Source organism: Scyliorhinus canicula, chromosome 1 (genome assembly GCF_902713615.1).
Source record: "Scyliorhinus canicula chromosome 1, sScyCan1.1, whole genome shotgun sequence".
Classification (NCBI taxonomy): domain Eukaryota; kingdom Metazoa; phylum Chordata; class Chondrichthyes; order Carcharhiniformes; family Scyliorhinidae; genus Scyliorhinus; species Scyliorhinus canicula.
In genome coordinates, this window is record NC_052146.1 from 253128614 (window position 1) to 253151174 (window position 22561).

The following is a 22561-nucleotide window of genomic DNA, read 5'->3' on the forward strand; positions in this document are numbered from 1 at the left end:
ATCTACGCACGTTTACTGTGCAATTACACTTGAAATATAATACATTGGCGGGTTAATGATGCTCTGTGGCCCCTGCATCCATTTTCTGATCTTAGCTAAATTAACCACCTTTATCTTGCTATTATCACACTGCTGTTTCTGACACCTAGCTATGCACAAATGTTTTGCTGCATTTCCTAACATTAAAAATGAAGACATTTCAAAAGTACTTCATGGGCTATTAAGCACTTTAGGATGCCTGAGGTTATGAAAGGTGCTTTATGAATGCAAGTCTTTTTTCCTTTATACAAATGTTTCACAATACGAACATTAGATTAATGGTGGAAACCATCAGTAAACACTGATTCAGCAATGTTTGTTATCAACTAGAATGACTAATTAACCAATACTATTTTCTCTCCTTGCATCGAGTTGGTGGACACAACAGAGGTTTCCGAGAGGTGGAGGGGGCAGGCGAAAATGGATTGGGATGAAAGTCTTTTGGTTGGCTGAACCAACGGATTTGTGTAAATGATAGAGATAGAGATAGAGAAATACAGCACAGAACAGGCCCTTCGGCCCACGATGTTGTGCCGAACTTTTGTCCTAGGTTAATCATAGAATTTTGGACACTAAGGGCAATTTATCATGGCCAATCCACCCAACCTGCACGTCTTTGGACTGTGGGAGGAAACCGGAGTAACCGGAGGAAACTCACGCACATACGGGGAGGATGTGCAGACTCCACACAGACAGTGACCCAAGTCGAAATCGAACCTGGGACCCTGGAGCTGTGAAGCAATTGTGCTATCCACAATGCTACCGTGCTGCCCTTAAGAAGAAATTAATCTACTCTCCATTATTCTACCCTAATCCATGTACCTATCCAATAGCCGCTTGAAAGTCCCTAACATTTCCGACTGAACTACTTCCACAGGCAGTGCATTCCATGCCCCCACTACTCTCTGGGTAAAGAACCTACCTCTGACATCCCCCCTATATCTTCCACCATTTACCTTAAATTTATGTCCCCTTGCAATGGTTTGTTTCACCCGGGGAAAAAGTCTCTGACTGTCTACTCGATCTATTCCCCTGATCATCTTATAAACCTCTATCAAGTCGCCCTTCATCCTTCTCCGTTCTAATGAGAAAAGGCCTAGAACCCTCAACCTTTCCTCGTAAGACCTACTCTCCATTCCAGGCAACGTTCTGGTAAATCTCCTTTGCACCTTTTCCAAAGCTTCCACATCCTTCCTAAAATGAGGTGACCAGAACTGCACACAGTACTCCAAATGTGGCCTGACCAAGGTTTTGTACAGCTGCATCATCACCTCACAGCTCTTAAATTCAATCTCTCTGCTAATGAACGCTAGCACACCATAGGCCTTCTTCACAGCTCTATCCACTTGAGTGGCAACTTTCAAAGATCTATGAACATAGACCCCAAGATCTCTCTGCTCCTCTACATTGCCAAGAACCCTACCGTTAACCCTGTATTCCGCATTCATATTTGTCCTTCCAAAATGGACAACCTCACACTTAGAACATAGAACATAGAACATAGAACGATACAGCGCAGTACAGGCCCTTCGGCCCTCGATGTTGCACCGACATGGAAAAAAACTAAAGGCCATCTAACCTACACTATGCCCTTATCATCCATATGCTTATCCAATAAATTTTTAAATGCCCTCAATGTTGGCATGTTCACTACTGTTGCAGGTAGGGCATTCCACGGCCTCACCACTCTTTGCGTAAAAAACCCACCTCTGACCTCTGTCCTATATCTATTACCCCTCAATTTAAGGCTATGTCCCCTCGTGCTAGCCACCTCCATCCGCGGGAGAAGGCTCTCGCTGTCCACCCTATCTAACCCTCTGATCATTTTGTATGCCTCTATTAAGTCACCTCTTAACCTTCTTCTCTCTAACGAAAACAACCTCAAGTCCATCAGCCTTTCCTCATAAGATTTTCCCTCCATACCAGGCAACATCCTGGTAAATCTCCTCTGCACCCGTTCCAAAGCTTCCACGTCCTTCCTATAATGAGGCGACCAGAACTGTACGCAATACTCCAAATGCGGCCGTACTAGAGTTTTGTACAACTGCAACATGACCTCATGGCTCCGGAACTCAATCCCTCTACCAATAAAGGCCAACACACCATAGGCCTTCTTCACAACCCTATCAACCTGGGTGGCAACTTTCAGGGATCTATGTACATGGACACCGAGATCCCTCTGCTCATCCACACTACCAAGAATTTTACCATTAGCCAAATATTCCGCATTTCTGTTATTCTTTCCAAAGTGAATCACCTCACACTTCTCCACATTAAACTCCATTTGCCACCTCTCAGCCCAGCTCTGCAGCTTATCTATGTCCCTCTGTAACCTGCAACATCCTTCCGCACTGTCTACAACTCCACCGACTTTAGTGTCGTCTGCAAATTTACTCACCCATCCTTCTGCGCCCTCCTCTAGGTCATTTATAAAAATGACAAACAGCAACGGCCCCAGAACAGATCCTTGTGGTACGCCACTCGTAACTGAACTCCATTCTGAACATTTCCCATCAACTACCACTCTCTGTCTTCTTTCAACTAGCCAATTTCTGATCCACATCTCTAAATCACCCTCAATCCCCAGCCTCCGTATTTTCTGCAATAGATGACCGTGGGGAACCTTATCAAACGCTTTACTGAAATCCATATACACCACATCAACTGCTCTACCCTCGTCTACCTGTTCAGTCACCTTCTCAAAGAACTCGATAAGGTTTGTGAGGCATGACCTACCCTTCACAAAACCATGCTGACTGTCCCTAATCATATTATTCCTATCTAGATGATTATAAATCGTATCTTTTATAATCCTCTCCAAGACTTTACCCACCACAGACGTTAGGCTCACCGGCCTATAGTTACCGGGGTTATCTCTACTCCCCTTCTTGAACAAAGGGACCACATTTGCTATCCTCCAGTCCTCTGGCACTATTCCTGTAGCCAATGATGACCTAAAAATCAAAGCCAAAGGTTCAGCAATCTCTTCCCTGGCTTCCCAGAGAATCCTAGGATAAATCCCATCCGGCCCCGGGGACTTATCTATTTTCACCTTGTCCAGAATTGCCAACACTTCTTCCCTACGCACCTCAATGCCATCTATTCTAATAGCCTGGGTCTCAGCATTCTCCTCCACAATATTATCTTTTTCTTGAGTGAATACTGACGAAAAGTATTCATTTAGTATCTCGCTTATCTCCTCAGCCTCCACACACAACTTCCCACCACTGTCCTTGACTGGCCCTACTCTTACCCTAGTCATTCTTTTATTCCTGACATACCTATAGAAAGCTTTTGGGTTTTCCTTGATCCTACCTGCCAAAGACTTCTCATGTCCCCTCCTTGCTCGTCTCAGCTCTCTCTTTAGATCCTTCCTCGCTTCCTTGTAAATATCAAGCGCCCCAACTGAAACTTCACGCCTCATCTTCACATAGGCCTCCTTCTTCCTCTTAACAAGAGATTCCACTTCTTTGGTAAACCACGGTTCCCTCGCTCGACCCCTTCCTCCCTGCCTGACTGGTACGTACTTATCAAGAACATGCAATAGCTGTTCCTTGAACAAGCTCCACATATCCAGTGTGCCCAACCCTTGCAGCCTACTTCTCCAACCAACACATCCTAAGTCATGTCTAATGGCATCATAATTGCCCTTCCCCCAGCTATAACTCTTGCCCTGCGGGGTATACTTATCCCTTTCCATCACTAACGTAAAGGTCACCGAATTGTGGTCACTGTTTCCAAAGTGCTCACCTACCTCCAGATCTAACACCTGGCCTGGTTCATTACCCAAAACCAAATCCAATGTGGCCTCGCCTCTTGTTGGCCTGTCAACATATTGTGTCAGGAAACCCTCCTGCACGCATTGTACAAAGAATGACCCATCTAATGTACTCGAACTATATCTTTTCCAGTCAATATTTGGAAAGTTAAAGTCTCCCATAACAACTACCCTGTTACTTTCGCTCTTTTCCAGAATCATCTTCGCCATCCTTTCCTCTACATCCCTAGAACTATTAGGTGGCCTATAGAAAACTCCCAACAGGGTGACCTCTCCTTTCCTGTTTCTAACCTCAGCCCATACTACCTCAGAAAAAGAGTCCCCATCTAGCATCCTTTCCGCCACCGTAATACTGTCCTTGACTAGCAGCGCCACACCTCCCCCTCTTTTGCCCTCTTCTCTGAACTTACTAAAACACCTAAACCCCGGAACCTGCAACAACCATTCCTGTCCCTGCTCTATCCATGTCTCTGAAATGGCCACAACATCGAAGTCCCAGGTACCAACCCATGCTGCCAGTTCCCCTACCTTATTTCGTATACTCCTGGCATTGAAGTAGACACACTTCAAACCACCTACCTGAACACTGGCACCCTTGTGCGAAGTCAAATCTGTGCTCCTGACCTCTATACTCTCAATCTCCCGTACCCTAAAACTACAATCCAGGTTCCCATGCCCCTGCTGAATTAGTTTAAACCCCCCCAAAGAGCACTAACAAATCTCAGGGTAACTTGTCAGGGTTAAACTCCATCTGCCACTTCTCAGCCCAGCTCTGCATTCTATCTATGTCTCTTTGAAGCCGACAACAGCCCTCCTCACTATCCACAACTCCACCAATCTTCGTATCATCTGCAAATTTACTGACCCACCCTTCAACTCCCTCATCCAAGTCGTTAATGAAAATCACAAACAGCAGAGGACCCAGAACTGATCCCTGCGGTACGCCACTGATAACTGGGCTCCAGGTTGAATATTTGCCATCCACCACCACTCTCTGTCTTCTATCGGTTAGCCAGTTTTATCCAACTGGCCAAATGTCCCACTATCCCATGCCTCCTTACTTTCTGCATAAGCCTACCATGGGGAACCTTATCAAATGCCTTACTAAAATCCATGTGCACTACATCCACTGCTTTACCTTCATCCACATGCTTAGTCACCTCCTCAAAGAAGTCAATAAGACTTGTAAGGGAAGACCTACCCCTCACAAATCTGTGCTGACTATCCCTAATCAAACAGTGTCTTTCCAGATGCTCAGAAATCCTATCCCTCAGTACCCTTTCCATTACTTTGCCTACCACCGAAGTAAGATGAACTGGCCTGTAATTTCCAGGGTTATCCCTATTCCCTTTTTTGAACAGGGGCACGACATTCGCCACTCTCCAATCCTCTGGTACCACCCCTGTTGACAGCGAGGACGAAACGATCATTGCCAACGGCTCTGCAATTTAATTTCTTGCTTCCCATAGAATCCTTGGATATATCCCGTCAGGCCCGGGGGACTTGTCTATCCTCAAGTTTTTCAAAACGCCCAACACATCTTCCTTCCTAACAAGTATCTCCTCGAGCTTACCAGTCTGTTTCACACTGTCCTCTCCAACAATATGGCCCCTCTCGTTTGTAAATACTGCAGAAAAATACTTGTTCAAGACCTCTCCTATCTCTTCAGACTCAATACACAATCTCCCGCTACTGTCCTTAATCGGACCTACCCTCGCTCTAGTCATTCTCATATTTCTCACATATGTGTAAAAGGCCTTGGGGATTTCCTTGATCCTACCCGCCAAAGATTTTTCATGCCCTCTCTTAGCTCTCCTAATCCCTTTCTTCAGTTCCCTCCTGGCTATCTTGTATCCCTCCATCGCCCTGTCTGAACCTTGTTTCCTCAGCCTTACATAAGTCTCCTTCTTCCTCTTAACAAGACATTCAACCTCTATTGTCAAGCATGGTTCCCTCACTCGACCATCTCTTCCCTGCCTGACAGGGACATACATATCAAAGACACGTAGTACCTGTTCCTTGAACAAGTTCCACATTTCACTTGTGTCCTTCCCTGACAGCCTATGTTCCCAACTTATGCACTTCAATTCTTGTCTGACAGCATTGTATTTACCTTTCCCCCAATTGTAAACCTTGCCCTGTTGAACACACCTATCCCTCTCCATTATTAAAGTGAAAGTCACAGAATTGTGGTCACTACCTCCAAAATGCTCCCCCACTAACAAATCTATCACCTGCCCTGGTTCATTACCAAGTACCAAATCCAATATGGCCTCCCCTCTGGTCGGACAATCTACATACTGTTAGAAAAGCTTCCTGGACACACTGCACAAACACTACCCCATCCAAACTATTTGATCTAAAGAGTTTCCACTCAATGTTTGGGAAGTTGAAGTCACCCATGACTACTACCCTGTGACTTCTGCACCTTTCCAAAATCTGTTTCCCAATCTGTTCCTCCACATCTCTGCTGCTATTGGGGGCCTATAGAAAACTCCCAACAAGGTGACTGCTCCTTTCCTATTTCTGACTTCAACCCATATTACCTTAGTAGGCAGATCCCCCTCGAACTGCCTTTCTGCAGCTGTTATACTATCTCTAATTAACAATGCCACCCCTCCACCTCTTTTACCATCCTCCTTAATCTTGTTGAAACATCTATAACCAGGGACCTCCAACAACCATTTCTGCCCCTCTTCATGTGGTGTCCATCAAGTTTCCGTGATGGACACCACATCGTAGTCCCAAGTACCGATCCATGCCTTAAGTTCACCCACCTTATTCCTGATGCTTCTTGCATTGAAGTATACACACTTCAACCCATCTCCTTGCCTGCAAGTACTCTCCTTTGTCATTGTTACCTTCCCCACTGCATCACTACGTGCTTTGGCGTCCTGAATATCGGCTTCCTTAGTTGCTGGACTACAAATCCGGTTCCCATTCCCCTGCCAAATTAGTTTAAACCCTCCCGAAAAGTACTAGAAAACCTCCCGCCCAGGATATTGTTGCCCCTCATGTTCAGATGCAACCCGTCCTGCTTGTACAGGTCCCACCTTCCCCAGAATGTGCTCCAATTATCCAAATACCTGAAGCCCTCCCTCCTACACCATTCCTGCAGCCACGTGTTCAACTGCACTCTCTCCCTATTCCTAGCCTCGCTATCACGTGGCACCGGGAACAAACCAGAGATGACAACTCTGTCTGTCCTAGCCTTTAACTGTATGTCCTGGCCTTTAACTTCCAGCCTAACTCCCTAAACTTGTTTATTACCTCCACACCCCTTGTCCTACCTACGTCGTTGGTACCAATGTGCACCACGACTTCTGGCTGCTCACCCTTCCACTTCAGGATCCTGAAGACACGATCTGAGACATCCCTGGCCCTGGCACCCGGGAGGCAACATACCTTCCGGGAGTCTCGCTCGCGACCACAGAATCTCCTATCTAGTTCCCTAACCATTGAATCTCCTATTACTATTGCTTTTCTATGCTCCCCCCTTCCCTTCTGAGCCCCAGAGCCAGACTCAGCGCCAGAGACCTGGCTGCTAGAGCTTTCACCCGGTAGGTCATCCCCCCCCAACAGCATCCAAAACGGTATACTTGTTTTGAAGGGGTACGGCCATGAGGGATCCCTGCACTGTCTGCCTGTTAGTTTTATTTTCCCTGACTGTAACCCAGCTACTCTTGTCCAGTACCTTGGGTTGGCTACCTCCCTGTAACTCTTCTCGATAACCCCCTCTGTCTCCTGGATGATCCAAAGTTCATCCAGCTCCAGCTCCAGTTCCCTAACATGGTCTCTGAGGAGCTGGAGTTGGGTGCACTTCCCGCAGGTATAGTCAGCGGGCACACCAGTGGTATTCCTCACCACCCACATCCTACAGGAGGAGCATGCAACTGCCCTAGCCTCCATCCCCTCTTACTTTACAGAATTAGCTGCCCCGAAGACCAACTGGACCTCCGCCCTCCGATTCTGCTTCCAGTCAGCTGTACTCTAAACTCCTGGCTCCCTTCACGCTCTTTGATAAATATAGGAAATGAAATATAAGGAGCACCTTACTCCCTCCTCACCTAACTCCCTCAGTCACCAAACTCCAACTGTAGCACTCAAATGCAACCAGTTCAGCACTCCAGTGCAAACCAAAATGATGTTGAAAAATGTATTTATTGATAGTTTTTAATATTATGGACACATTAAAAATTTGATAAATACAAGACTTTTAATATAAGGGATCATGGGCGCTCAGCCGGAGAAGACCTAATGAACTTCAGGACACGGCTTTGTGGCATAGTGGTTAGCACTGCTGCCTCACAGCTCCGGCCTCGGGTGACTGTGTGGAGTTTGCACTTTCTTCCCGTATCTGCGTGGGTTTGCTCCGGGTGCTCCGGTTTCCACCTACAGTCCAAAGATGTGCAGGTTAGGTGGATTGGCCATGATAAATTGCCCCTTGGTATCCAAAAAAGGTTAGGTGGGGTTACTGGGTTACGGGGATAATAAGAACATAAGAACATAAGAACTAGGAGCAGGAGTAGGCCATCTGGCCCCTCGAGCCTGCTCCGCCATTCAATGAGATCATGGCTGATCTTTTGTGGACTCAGCTCCACTTTCCGGCCCGAACACCATAACCCTTAATCCCTTTATTCTTCAAAAAACTATCTATCTTTACCTTAAAAACATGTAATGAAGGAGCCTCAACTGCTTCACTGGGCAAGGAATTCCATAGATTCACAACCCTTTGGGTGAAGAAGTTCCTCCTAAACTCAGTTCTAAGGTGGAGGTACGGGCTTCAGTAGGGCACTCTTTTCAAAGGCCGGTGCAGACTCGATGGGCCGAATGGCTTCATTCTAGAACATAGAACATACAGTGCAGAAGGAGGCCATTCGGCCCTTCGAGTGTGCACCGACCCATTAAGCCCACACTTCCACCCTATCCCTGTAACCCAATAAGCCCTCCTAATCTTTTTGGTCATTAAGGGCAATTTATCATGGCCAATCCACCTAACCTTCACGTCTTTGGACTGTGGGAGGAAACCGGAGCACCCGGAGGAAACCCATGCAGACACAGGGAGAATGTGCAGACTCCGCACAGACAGTGGCCCAGCAGGGAATCAAACCTGGGACCCTGACACTGTGAAGCCACTTGTGCTACCGTGCTGCCCTTCTACACTGTAAATTCTATGATTCTACCTGTAGCCAACCTCCATCACAGAGATGGGATTTCCAGTTACCCCTAAAATCACCTGTTACCTCAATTGTTATGGCTGTGCCTCCCTTCAGGCTAGCATGAAGATCGTTTGCAATGTCAGACAATTTGCTGCCCACACATGGATCAAGCAAGCAACTAATGCTTTGAACAGCAGAATCAGCACTTTCATTTTCTCCCAGACTGAACAGTAATGGCAGAAAAACACTGCTGTCTAAATTCATCTCACTGTTGTATCTTATGAAGTGCAGGGGCTCGCTAATCTCAGCCATGTGGTCGTTCAGAGAGATAACACTACAATAGCAGCAGTTCCTAAGGGCACACACAAGAACGATAACAAAAGAATTTTGATTACATTAACTTTCTTAACAGTGGTTAGAAATCTGGTTTATTTATAGAATGATAGGATTATCGAATGGTAACAGCACAGGAGGCCATTTAGGCTGTCATGTTCATGGCAGCTTTCTGTGAGAACTATTAGGCTCTCCCCTCTCTGCTGCCATTATCCAATAGCGCTGCAACAGTTTTCCCTTCAGACAATGATCCAATTCTTTTTTGAAAGCCATGATAGAATTTACTTACTCTGGTTGTTGCCAGGGAAACAGACCTGTCGTTCATTTGAGATGTTGAAGGATGGAGTGGAGTTTCCTCCTGATATTTTTTCACTACTTTCTTAAGCCTCTCTCTTTTCTGCTGATCTATGTCTATGAAATTAAAACAAACATGTTAACTGATTTGTTGTCTTTCAAACTGCACTGTGGCATCTAAAAGTTGCATTGATTTACCACAACAACTTGCATTTATGAAAGTTCTTTAAAAGTATTCTTCATATAAATATAACAAATAAATGGACACTGATTTGAAGAAGGAGACCTTATGATACGACCTAACACCCAATGACAGGACTTAGCCTCTTGGAGGACAACCATAGGGCTGTGCACATTTACACCTCTTCTGCCTGCAATGGATGGGAAGTTGGCTGACTGCAGTTAAGTAGGACTGGGAAGTTAAAATATATCATGAACATTAAATCTCATTTACTAAAGATATCCCCCAATTAAACTTGGGAACTAGTCTTCCGTTGGAGCACATGAAACATAATTACTTCAGAATGTTGGACATTTTAATCTATACCTGAATCCACTCTGGCTGTTCTCAAACCTTTCTTGGTATTGTGCCAATCTGGTTTCTGAGGTCCAGAGATGTCAGTGGTGCTTCACTGCACTGTGGTTCTGTTAGGCTCTTAGGGTGGCCCTTACCTCAAAGCTTCCAGGCCTCAGCAGATTAGTCAGTGGGTTGCATCACTACTACAAATGTGACACCAGCTTGATTCTACATTCTTGCACCTACATGACCAGGCATCTAAGAAGGCTCAGGCCACATGAGCTGCCACCAGGAAATAAATCAGCACTATGCTGATGGATCAATTGTGCTGGGTCCTGTATTCGGTTAACAAGACAGCAGAACTGATGTCACCAGATAGATCCTGCATTACCTGTAACATTATGTTGCCAAAGCTCTGAAAAAACACTTTTCATCATTCAACTCTCCCAGGTCTGAAGACCCATGATCAAAGCATCCAACTTGGATGCACTAATTCATCTGGAGGCCTCTTTAGAAAGCACAATGAATTTAGATGTTCATAGTACCATTTCCCACAATTTGTGTATTACGTTATTTCAGGTCTCGAGTCTCTTCCTTGTTTTACTCCTTATAGTTGTTAAAAGGTTATACAGATCCAACCGCCAGAAGATTTCCAATCGGTCCTTTAATCTGGTTACCATCTTTGTGCCCACGTTGCCTGTTTCTTCCACAACTGCTATTACCCCTTTACATCACAATATTGCTGTAGGGAATGAAGTGGTTGGCTAGGTCTTATGGTATTCGTAGTCTTTGATTGTTCAACAGTAAGTTTTTCTTAACTACTCGAAACAAATTACACCGGTACAGTCAAGGTCCAAGCTAATAATAATAATAATGGCTGCTTCCATGTTTGCTTCTACACACACTCTGTCCAACAATGCCCACTAACACCTAGGTGTGGGTCACGTGTTCTCTCACATCAGTGTGTGACTGGCACTGTACTCAGTCGTACATTAACCCTTTATGTGCCCGGCCCTTATACTACAAATATTGCAACAGATCTCTGCCTGCTTAATTTGTGGATATTAACTCCTTCCTTTCCCACTTCCTCTCCTTGCCGCTTCCATTCTCTTCTGAGTTCCACTGCTTCCTCTCTTATCCAACGAGATCAGATACAATTTATGGACAGCTCAGTGCTACAACTGCCAGAAAGCTAGAAGCCCCGTTTGGTTTCAGTTTTAAATGAATCATTGTACAGTTAGCATTCTGAGCCCCATACATGAAATGAAAATTGCTTATTGTCACGAGTTGGCTTCAATGAAGTTACTGTGAAAAGCCCCTAGTCGCCACATTCCGGCGCCTGTTCGGGGAGGCCGGTACAGGAATTAAACCCGCACTGCTGGCATTGTTCTGCATTACAAGCTAGCTATTTAGCCTATTGTGCTAAATCAGCCCCTATAATCCAGTTTATTGAATGTAGATGCTAAGATATGGCTAAGGCGTTAGCACTGAGGCTGGGGCAGTGTCTCCCTCAAGTTCTTGGGGAGGATCAGATGGGTCTTGTAAAGGCCGGCAATTATCATCTAATGTGCGGCAGTTGTTAAATGGGGTGCAATCCCTGTCGGAGGAACCGGAAACAGAGGTAATTGTTGCATTGGATGGTGTTATAAGGCTGTTATCGAATCCTTGAACATCATCACTAATAACAGTTTTCCTTGCCTTAACCATGTAGCATTGTTAGAAACTCCAAAGAAATACCAATCCACAGAATTTCCGGGTGGAATTTAGTGGAAACATTTCTAAGTTCATTTGTGGTGGGTTTTTCAGGGAATTTCCTGCCGGCTCTTGAGGGCGAGTTCCCCACCTCTACCAAATGATGTTTAGAGCACAATTCAATTAAAAGGAGGCAAAGTCCCATAGTAAGCCATGTATTTCTCGGCGTTTGCTGCACCCAGAAACACATGGCTATACAACGCCATGCACATTAAGTAAAGGGCCTCAGCGGGGAATGCATGGTCAAGGTCAAACATAGCCCTCACCAAAACTCAGTGTAGCGAGGCCCTAATACCCCCCAAGACCCCCCTGCCCCCCCCCCACCCATGGGAAATGTCACCCCACACACATGGGCACTGCCACTCCCCCATTCCCCCAAGTGATGACAGCCCATTATGGGGTCTCTGGGGGACCCCCTTCCATGACTCACACCTGTCAGCCCACCAAACTCCCAGAGGTCCCTACTTATCTGACATTGCCAAGGTGCCCGCTGGGCAATGCCAAGGTGCGTCCATTCCAGGGAGTGGGCCAGGGAGCCACCCCACAATGTCCCTGACCACCTAGGAGCCTCCAATAGCCCGGGAGACCCTTCAAGTGGCATTCCGCCTGGTCCATGTTTTTTTGGACCAGCACTGAACGGCGCCCAGCTGCCACCTCCCTGGGGAGACTGGCAGATCCCAGGATGCTGGTAGATATTGACCAAATTCGCCTAAGTAGATGTAAACCCTACTTAGGCACTTGCCATTTGCTTCAGATTCCGACGTTTTGCGGGACTTGGGTATATCCCGCGAAGCGTGAAGGCTGCCTAGAAGCCCGCGGGGAGGCCTCTCTGCGCTCTACCGACCGTGTAGTCTCTCGCTCAAACGCAATGCAGCCACAAAATCGAACCCAATATGTCTGTAGCAATCAAGCACAACAAAACCAAGTATCGGTAAGGAAGAAAAATGGGAAATAACCCAACAAAAAGTAATACACGAGCCAAATGCACTGTGGCATAATTTCGAAAGCAAAGAATTTGAGTTTTCAAGTTTATATCATTAGCATATTAAGTAATAACTTACTTAAGTAACATCAAGAGAAAAATAACTTCTGTTTACCAAAGGCAAGAAACAAAACACTTTGGCAAGATCTATTTATATTTCAATTTGCTATTAATAAAATAATTGATTGTAGACTTTGATTAATATATGGAAGAGAAATGGCACCATCTGTGATTGAAAAGCAAGTTGACTCCACAAGTGAACAGAATGTTCTGGTTGGAACTAAATAAACAAAACGAACCTGGTAACATGAACTATGGTTACACAGCAACTTGAACTTATAAACAGAAAGAAACAGTTTCAGCATTCTGCAATAGCAGAAGTCAACCATGATGCCTTTGAACATTTCCAGATATCATTTAGTTACAATTGTGCTTCAGCATCTTTGTTGGTTAAACAATCTTTCGTGACTGTTAATCATAAATAATTGTACCACACTGAAGTTTATTCCTAATACATAAATAACTAAACAAGTGGGAGTTTGGAGCTAACATTTGGTAAATAAGTAATCATGACTGGTAATTGTTCTTTTTTTCTTTCCCCTCTATTTCCCTCAAAGCTTTCCTATTCAACTTCTGCTGAAAATAAAGTTATTTTCCAAATTATCAAGATCATCCCCCAGACCCGCCCGCTCCTCCCCCACCACAAACGTACACACACACACACACACACAGTTAGAAGGCTGAAAGGAACAGGGTTAAGATTTGCGTGTCTGTATAATTGCCCCTACTCTGCAACAGTGGGCAGGGGTGCCAGCGTTTCTGGCCACATGGGGTCGGCAGGTGCTGGAAGTGTGTCATAGCTTTTCTCATGTACCCTGTTCTGATTAGATGCCCTTTACTTATCCAGCTAAGTTTGATGCAATCAGTGCTTAAGGGCATCTGCTGACCCAAACTGAGCTATTCGAGTTTTGTTTTCTATGTATATTGTATTATACACCTGTTCATTGTTTTTCTCGAAAGATAGATGATCAGATCACTGTCAGCTGAAAAGGAGGTATTAGACTAACACTCCCAGCATGTACGTATCTGCACATGCAACTGTATAGGGCCACAAAATACCATTCTATAGAGCCTGGTTCTTTTGTGTAATGGGTAACGTTTTGGCTTCAATGTTGTGATTGTAGCATATGCATAATTCTGGTGCAACCCACACTGGACACCATCTTGGATAGGAGGTGTGGTGTTCTTTGTGTTGCTAAATTCAGGATGGTAAGCATAACAATCACAAAGACCACAAAATAGCTTTTAAATTGAATAAAGCTATAAATTTATTAACACTACTTAATTGGAGTGGACACTTATTCCTGTATAATACACAGATGATAACTAACATATAATCTACACTCATCTACTACTAATCTCTACACTACTATATTAACTATGATCTGCTCTCACTCACACTATCTTTCCTTCAGTCTGTATTCTAGCTATCTCCTTAACTTATCTCCTCCTACAATGCCTTATATAATTGTAACTCTATCTCCCCCTAGTGATTTATCGAGAAATGTCATTATCTCTTGCAGTTCTTACATTTATGATAATGTCACAGGAGGTACACTGGAAGAATGAAAAATTAGAAAATTGGGATGTCAATCAGCTATATGCCAGCCAAGCCAGTTTGGAATTCCTGCCCCCCCCAACACACACACACACACACCCAGACAGGCGCCGGAATGTGGCGACTAGGGGCTTTTCACAGTAACTTCATTGAAGCCTACTCGTGACAATAAGCAATTTTCATTTTTCATTTTCATTTCACACATTTGGAAAGCCATATGATCCTTTATGGGTAGAGGACCTCTTCCTCCTGTCCATCTTCTGAACCAAGTGCTGAGTTGAATAAGCTTAGAGCACTCACCCTGCCATTTGGTGCCATTAGTGGAAGACTCTGGGGGTCTTTGGAGCCCTTTAAGGCTGGAACAGACTTGGCAGCAAAGCTTTGCTATGAATTGTCTTTACTGAGGCAAAGTCAAGACAAGTTTATTAAGTTCTCAGATTAACTATGCCAACAAATCTGATTTATAATGCGTAATGTACACCAGTGTCAAGATCTGGATGGCAGAGCGCACAAAATAATTTCTCTCACAGCTCTTGGTTTTCAAGCTTCCCATCTCCCTTATCCTTTGTTTTGTTGTATTCTTGTCTCTGGATGATCTATCGCTCCACTGCAAAGAACACAACTTCAGGGCATCCATTATTCTTGCTGTTATCAAGTTACCCACTCCCCCACCCCAATCATCTTCCATTTAGGAGAGGTAAGGTGCCCTTTGGGATGGTTCAAAAAGGACATGATTGTGACTTACTAAGAGTAGTTTATATGGCTGTTGCTAACCGTGTATATTCATGCAAGTAATGTCCTTTGTATCTCAATGCTTTTACATGCCATGGTTCCTTAACTGGTGATTGGGCAGATTTTCACAGGCAGCATTCAAGATCCTGTCCATTTTGCAACAAAACTCTTGTTTAAATTTGACACCCTCTTCCAAATCCCTTGACCTTGGCAATTTTTATGTATAGTGCCCTATTAAGTTTTGTCATCTTATTATCTTACAAAGAACGGCATCTAATAGAGTTCGTAAACTATAAGGTGATATGTTAGACCCTTAGAATAAAATAGATTTTCACAAATAGTATTTTTGTTAGTAACGTAATAATTTTACATTACTCAGTGTTCTTCCCGCCCAGAATATCTTCTGCAACTAGTTTCAGTACCTGCTGCAGCCAGAATGGTAAGAAGTCTTACAACACCAGGTTAAAGTCCAACAGGTTTGTTTCAAACACGAGCTTTCGGAGCACTGCTCCTTCCTCAGGTGATTCACCAGCAATCCTTATCCCGGGACTGTAATTACCAAGCTGTAAATGCTGCAGAACATAGGGAACTCGCTGTCCACGATGTATTTGTTGCAGTCCTCAGATCCAATTACGTGTGCCAGCGGTTGCTTGAGAAGGGGGGGCCCCAAAACTTAGAAGACACTGTAGAACTCGCCACTACTATGGAGGTCTCGTTCCGCAGCCTCACCTCGTTCCCCGTGGACTCCGCGAACCCGTCATGGGCCCCCGACCAGCGACTACCCCAGGCCTGTGCTGCGCGGCCACCCAGCCACTATGCTACTCCAGCCTGCCACTTTTGTGGCCAGGCCCAGCACCCGCGGCAGCACTGCCTGGCCCGCAACACAACCTGCAGCAGCTGCGGTCGCAAAGGACACTATGCCAGAGTATGTCTGGCGAAGAAAGCTCCATCCTCAAACCCTCCCGCAGCCCAGAGCACTTGCTCCCTGAATTCGCAGGCCCGCAGGCCCCGTAACGCCGCGGCCAGTACTCGGACTCCACCCCCACCCACCACGTGCAACCCATGGGGACCACCATCTTGGCAAACCCCCACCACGCGGCCGGCCACGTGCGACTCATGGGGGGTGCCATCTTGAGCGCCATCTTCCTCGCCGCCCACCACGTGCGATCCATGGGGGCGGCCATCTTGGGCTCCATCCTCTCCAAACTCAGCAACCCAGATCGAAGACTGCGACCTCAGTGGGCATTCATCACGGGGCCACTCCAGCACAGGTGATCGAGCCGCCGACTACCCACAACTCAGCGCAGTCACGTTGGACCAGTCGCGTCCGAAACACCTCCGCAATTCCATGATGACCGTTAAAATAAAGAGGTACACCGTGCCTCTTCGACTCCGGGAGCACCGAGAGCTTCGTACACCCAGATCTGGTAAGACGCTGTCCGCTCCCTGCTTTTCCTGCACGGCAAACTATCTCCCGCGCTTCGGGCTCCCACTCTGTTCACCTCCAAGGGCGCACCGCACGACCCTAACGATCCAAGGCGCTAGCTACTCTAATTTTCAACTATACGCCCTGCCCGAACTCTGCGCCCCAGTCTTACAGGGACTCGACTTCCAGTGTAACCTCAAAAGTCTCACCCTCAGCTTCGGCGGACCCCTACCCCCACTCACCATCTGCAGCCTAGCCATGCTGCGAATCTCCCCCCCCCTCCACTCTTTGCCAATCTCACTCCGGACTGTAAACCCATAGCCACTCGCAGCAGGCGGTACAGCGTGCAGGATAGGGTGTTTATCAGAACCGAGGTCCTGAGGCTCCTACGTGAGGGGATCATAGAGGCCAGTAACAGCCCCTGGAGAGCTCAGGTGGTGGTCGTGAAGACCGGGGAAATATTCTGCATGGTCGTGGACTATAGTCAGACCATTAATCGGTTTACGCTCCTCAATGCGTACCCCCTCCCCAGGATTGCAGACATGGTGAATCAGATCGCCCAGTATCGTATTTTCTCCACGGTGGATCTGAAGTCTGCATACCACCAGCTCCCAATCCGCCCGGAGGACCGCCACTACATGTTGTTCGAGGCCGATGGCTGCCTCTTCCATTTCCTCCGGGTTCCCTTTGGCGTCACGAACGGGGTCTCAGTGTTCCAACGAGCAATGGACCGAATGGTGGACCAGTACGGGCTGCAGGCCATGTTTCCGTACTTGGATAACGTCACCATCTGCAGCTATGACCAGCAGGACCATGATGCCAACCTCCATCGATTTCTCCAGACAGCCCAGAAACTCAACCTCACTTACAACATGGAGAAATGCGTTTTCTGCACGACCAGGCTAGCCATCCTCGGCTATGTCGTTGAAAACGGAGTCCTGGGCCCCGACCCGGACCGTATGCGCCCCCTCTTAGAACTCCCTCTCCTTCATTGTCCCAGGGCCCTCAAACGGTGCCTGGGATTCTTTTCATACTATGCCCAGTGGGTCCCTCAATATGCGGACAAAGCCCGCCCACTATTTATGGCCACACTTTTCCCCCTGTCGGCTGAGGCTCGCCAGGCCTTCAACTGCATCAAGGAGGACATCGCCAAAGCGGCCATGCGGGCGGTGGATGAATCCGTCCCTTTTCAGGTTGAGAGCGATGCCTCAGAGGTAGCTCTTGCAGCCACATTGAATCAGGCAGGGAGACCAGTCGCATTTTTCTCCCGAACCCTCTCCGCTTCAGAGCTTCGACACTCCTTGGTCGAAAAGGAAGCACAAGCCATTCTGAAGGCTGTACGTCACTGGAGGCACTACCTCGCAGGTAGAAGGTTCACCCTCATCACCGACCAAAGATCGGTTGCCTTCATGTTTGACAACTCGCAAAGGGGCAAAATTAAAAATGATAAAATCCTGAGCTGGAGGATCGAACTCTCCACCTACAAATACGATATCATGTATCGACCGGGGAAGCTCAACGAGCCCCCAGATGCCCTGTCCCGCGGTACATGCGCCAGCACGCACAGCGACCGCCTGAAAGCCATCCGCAATGACCTCTGCCACCCGGGGGACACCCGGCTCGCCCACTAAATCAAAGCCCGAAATCTACCTTTCTCCACTGAGGAGGTAAAAGCCATCACCAGGGACTGCCCGATCTGTGCGGAGTGCAAACCACACTTCTATAGACCAGACAGGGCCCACCTGGTCAAGGCTTCTCAGCCCTTTGAACGCCTCGCCATCGATTTCAAAGGTCCACTTCCCTCGAATAATCGGAATGTGTACTTCCTGAATGTCATCGACGAGTTCTCCCGCTTCCCTTTTGCTATCCCGTGCCCCGATATGACCTCCCACACAGTCATTAGGGCCCTGCATAGTATCTTCACCCTGTTTGGTTTCCCCAGCTACGTACACAGCGACCGGGGTTCGTCCTTCATGAGCGATGAGCTGCGTCAGTACCTGCTTGACAAGGGCATCGCCTCGAGCAGGACTACCGGCTACAACCCCAGGGGGAACGGGCAGGTGGAGAGGGAAAATGCGACGGTCTGGAAGACCGTCCTACTGACCCTCCGGTACAGGAATCTCCCGGTTTCCCATTGGCAGGAAGTCCTCCCCGACATGCTCCACGCTATTAGGTCCCTCCTGTGTACCGCCACCAACCAGACCCTTCACGAGCGGCTCTTTGTTTTTTCCAGGGGCACTAACACGGGGGCTTCGCTCTCAGCATGGTTGAAGACACCGGGCCCGGTACTCCTCCGGAAGCATGTCAGGGCGCACAAAACTGACCCACTCGTAGAGAAAGTGGTTCTACTACACTCAAATCCCCAATACGCCTTCATAGAGTACCCTGACATCCGTCAGGACACTGTATCCCTCCGGGACCTAGCGCCGGCAGGATCGAATCCCACCACTACCACCGCCGAGGTACCCCTTGTGGTGAGATAACCACTGTAGTTATGCGTACTGCAGTAGGGGGATGTATGCCTGTACCTGTAATACAGGTTCCTCCGGTGAGCCCCTGCCAGCTAGCTCCGCCCACAGGGAGCTTGTGTATAAATATGCATGTGAGCCACTCAGACCTTTAGTCTACAGTTGCAGATGGAGGGACAACATCGTACAACAATAAAGCCTCTATTGTACCAGTCTCTCGGCTTTGAGTATAATTGTTAGCGCTACAATTTATTGTTGTACGATTTCCCATTCACCATGGACATCAGAATCAAGCCTGACCGTCTGCAGCTGGATCCGCAGTCGCCTCACGCCAGAAAAGACTTTGTTCACTGGCTCGCAGTCTTCGTGGCCTACATCTCTTCAGTGGACCCTCCCCCGACGGAGGCTCAGAAAAAGCAACTCCTGTACTCCAGACTTAGCTCCAGTGTCTTTCCGCTAATTCGAGATGCGACTGACTACACCACAGCTATGGAACTGCTCAAGGAGAACTATGCACCATCGGCGAACACCCTGTTTGCGAGGCATCAACTTTCTACTCGCGTCCAGCAGCCGGGTGAGTCGATTGAGGACTTCTGGAGGGCCCTTATACCTCTGGTACGAGACTGCGACTGCCGGGCCCTCACAGCCACGGAACATTCCGATTTACTCATGCGCGATGCCTTCGTTACAGGCATTGCATCGGACCCCATCCGGCAACGACTGCTGGAAGGGGCCGCACCCGACCTCGCGGCCACAAAGGCCCTGGCGCTTTCTATGATGGCCGCCTCCCGTAGTCCGCAAATTTACTCCGCTAGCCACTCGGCCCACCCGTCCTACCCCTTGTGGACCCCGCAAACGGCCCCCCAGGCCCATCCGTCCTACCCCTCGTGGAACCCGCAAACGGCCCCCCCAGCAGCCGCCCCCACGCACTATGCCTGCGCTGCCCGCCGCACCGCACCCCCTGGGGGTCCCCACTGTTACTTCTGCGGTCAGCAGAAGCACCCCCGCCAACGCTGCCCGGCCCGCACAGCGACCTGCAAAGCTTGTAGCAAGAAAGGCCACTTTGCAGCGGTGTGTCAGTCCTGGACGGTCGCCGCTGTCGCGCCCCCGGTCCCCTCGCCTCAGCCGCTCCCTCAATGGGCCCCGCCGTCCGCTTCCCCCGACCCCACGTGCGATCAGTGGGTGCCGCCATCTTTCGCCGCCCCGCCACGTGCGCTCCATGGGCGCCGCCATCTTCATCCACCACCTCCATGTGCGTTCCATGGGCGCCGCCATTTTGTTCCGACCCCACAACGTGCGCTCCATGGACGCCACCATTTTACCCACAGGTACTGCAGATGCCGCCATCTTGTCTCCAGGTGCCGCCATTTTGTCCTCTCCCCGGGACGGGGCCACGGGACACGGGCCGCTACCGCTCCTCGTCGGACTCATCTGACTCAACCACCGATCAACCGCTGCTCGCCTCCGTTATGCTCGACCAATCCCGTCCTCACAACCTGGCACCCTCTTCCACATCGGTGCTGGTCAACGGCCACGTGACCTCCTGCCTCATCGACTCCGGGAGCACCGAGAGCTTCGTCCACCCGGACACGGTAAGGCGCTTTTCCCTTGTAGTCCATCCCGATAAGCTGCGTCAATTCCTGTTCAGCAGGGGTATCGCCTCCAGCAGGACGACCAGCTACAACCCCCGGGGTAACGGGCAGGTAGAGAGGGAGAACGGGACGGTATGGAGGGCCGTCCAGCTGGCCCTACGGCCCAGGAACCTCCCAGCTGCTCGCTGGCAGCAGGTCCTCCCTGATGCGCTCCATTCCATTCGGTCGCTACTGTGTACCACAACTAACAGTACACCCCATGAACGTGTTTTTGCCTTCCCTAGGAAGTCCACATCCGGGGTGTTGCTCCCGACTCCGGGCCCAGTCCTTCTCCGTAGGCATGTACGGCACCACAAGGCGGAACCCCTGGTGGACAAAGTATGCCTTCTCCATGCCAACCCTCAGTATGCCTAAGTGGAGTTCCCCGATGGCCGCCAGGACACAGTCTTGCTCCGGGACCTGGCTCCCTCAGGTGCCGCTCCCATGCCCACACCCCTTTCTCTTCCCGCGCCAACCCCGGCGCCCCCCTATTCGTCCCCACCAGGTCCATCCCTCAAATCCCATCTCTCCCATATCTTATACTCTCTTCTGATTTACAGACTGTAGATGATTTATGCTTGCACTTCTTACTTACCCCATTTTTCCACACCACAACATCAACCTGATGCTCTTCTCCTTTCAGATACCCAGGAAATGCAGGAACAGCAACAAGACAGTGATGATGAAACACCGCCACTTGATTTGCTGTCACCAGCGCAGATACTGACACTACAGGTCAGCTACCAGCTTGATAGGAGGTTAAGGCCCCACATAATGTCTGCTGCAGAGGATTCAGCACTTTGATGGGCCAGCCGACAGAAAAACACTGATGACCATACACAGTGAAATGCGTGTGCTTTGGGAAATCTATGGTTAGGGTTAAGGAGCATGCAGAAGTCCAGCACCAACTTGGCACAGGGCTTAGTGCAGAACCTGGAACCAATCCTTTTTTACAGGGAAGTAGTGGCTCTTGAAGGCCAAGTGGAGTTTTTGATGACCAATGTCTTAGCTTCCATTTTAGGACAGGCAGCTTCCACCAGAAATACAAGAGCAGTAGTGGAAGGTCAGACTGAAGTCAGGCAATCTCATCTTTCTTCTACCCAAGCTCAGAGTGCTGCCATCATGACTATGTAATAGATTGCTTCAAGGATCTTTCAAGGTATCAGTCAACCGATCTTTCCTCCAGCACATTACTGGGATTGTTGAAGGGCCACCCAGGAAAGTGGCAATGACTTGCTTTCCTCTCTCAGAAAGGCTGTATTCTTCCTTACATCACTGCAACTCCACTTGTGCTTTTTCTTGTAAGTTAGCCAGTCCAGATTGCTGCTGCCCATCCTGAGATGGTGTAATCTGAAGTCAGATCTTTTAGGTCCAGAACCTCTCAAGGTCATCCTTCAAGGGCATCTACAGGCTCTCCACTGACAGTCAGCGGCCTTCCACCAGCCATTCTACACTAGGGTAGCACTGTGCTGGAGCACAAGGACAAGAAAATGCACATGGAAGACAGGTGTTAAGGCAACGTAGAAGTGAGACTTTTTCCAAATGGAATTATTTGATTTATAAATTTGGTTTGTTATGTTTATTTTGTGGTGGCTTTTATTCTCCCATTGTGGCCAAGCAGACACCGTGACTCAGTGAAAGAAGGAAGATAAGATGCAGACTTGGGGTTACAGTTACTTGTATGACACTCAAATAGGTTTTTTATGGACAACTCGGCCAGAAAGCTGCTTTTGATTGCCTCTTTCCCTCATGCTCCAGTTTCTCTGCTCCTTGGTACATAGCTGGTAGTAAGGCCTGGCCTCTCATTGCAACGAGATTTTGCATCATGCAGT

At 48.1% G+C, this 22561-nt stretch overlaps 1 protein-coding gene across 5 annotated transcripts in view; it reads right to left on the reverse strand.

Annotated features, from left to right (window-relative positions):
* Positions 1–22561, reverse strand: part of LOC119973452 (spermatogenesis-associated protein 7 homolog) — a 278469-nt gene that overhangs the window by 199012 nt on the left and 56896 nt on the right. For all 5 annotated transcript variants that reach the window (XM_038811624.1, XM_038811643.1, XM_038811615.1 and 2 more), the window contains one exon: positions 9599–9720. In XM_038811624.1, coding sequence (XP_038667552.1) covers positions 9599–9720 — 122 coding nt within the window. The remainder of the gene's footprint in view (positions 1–9598; positions 9721–22561) is intronic.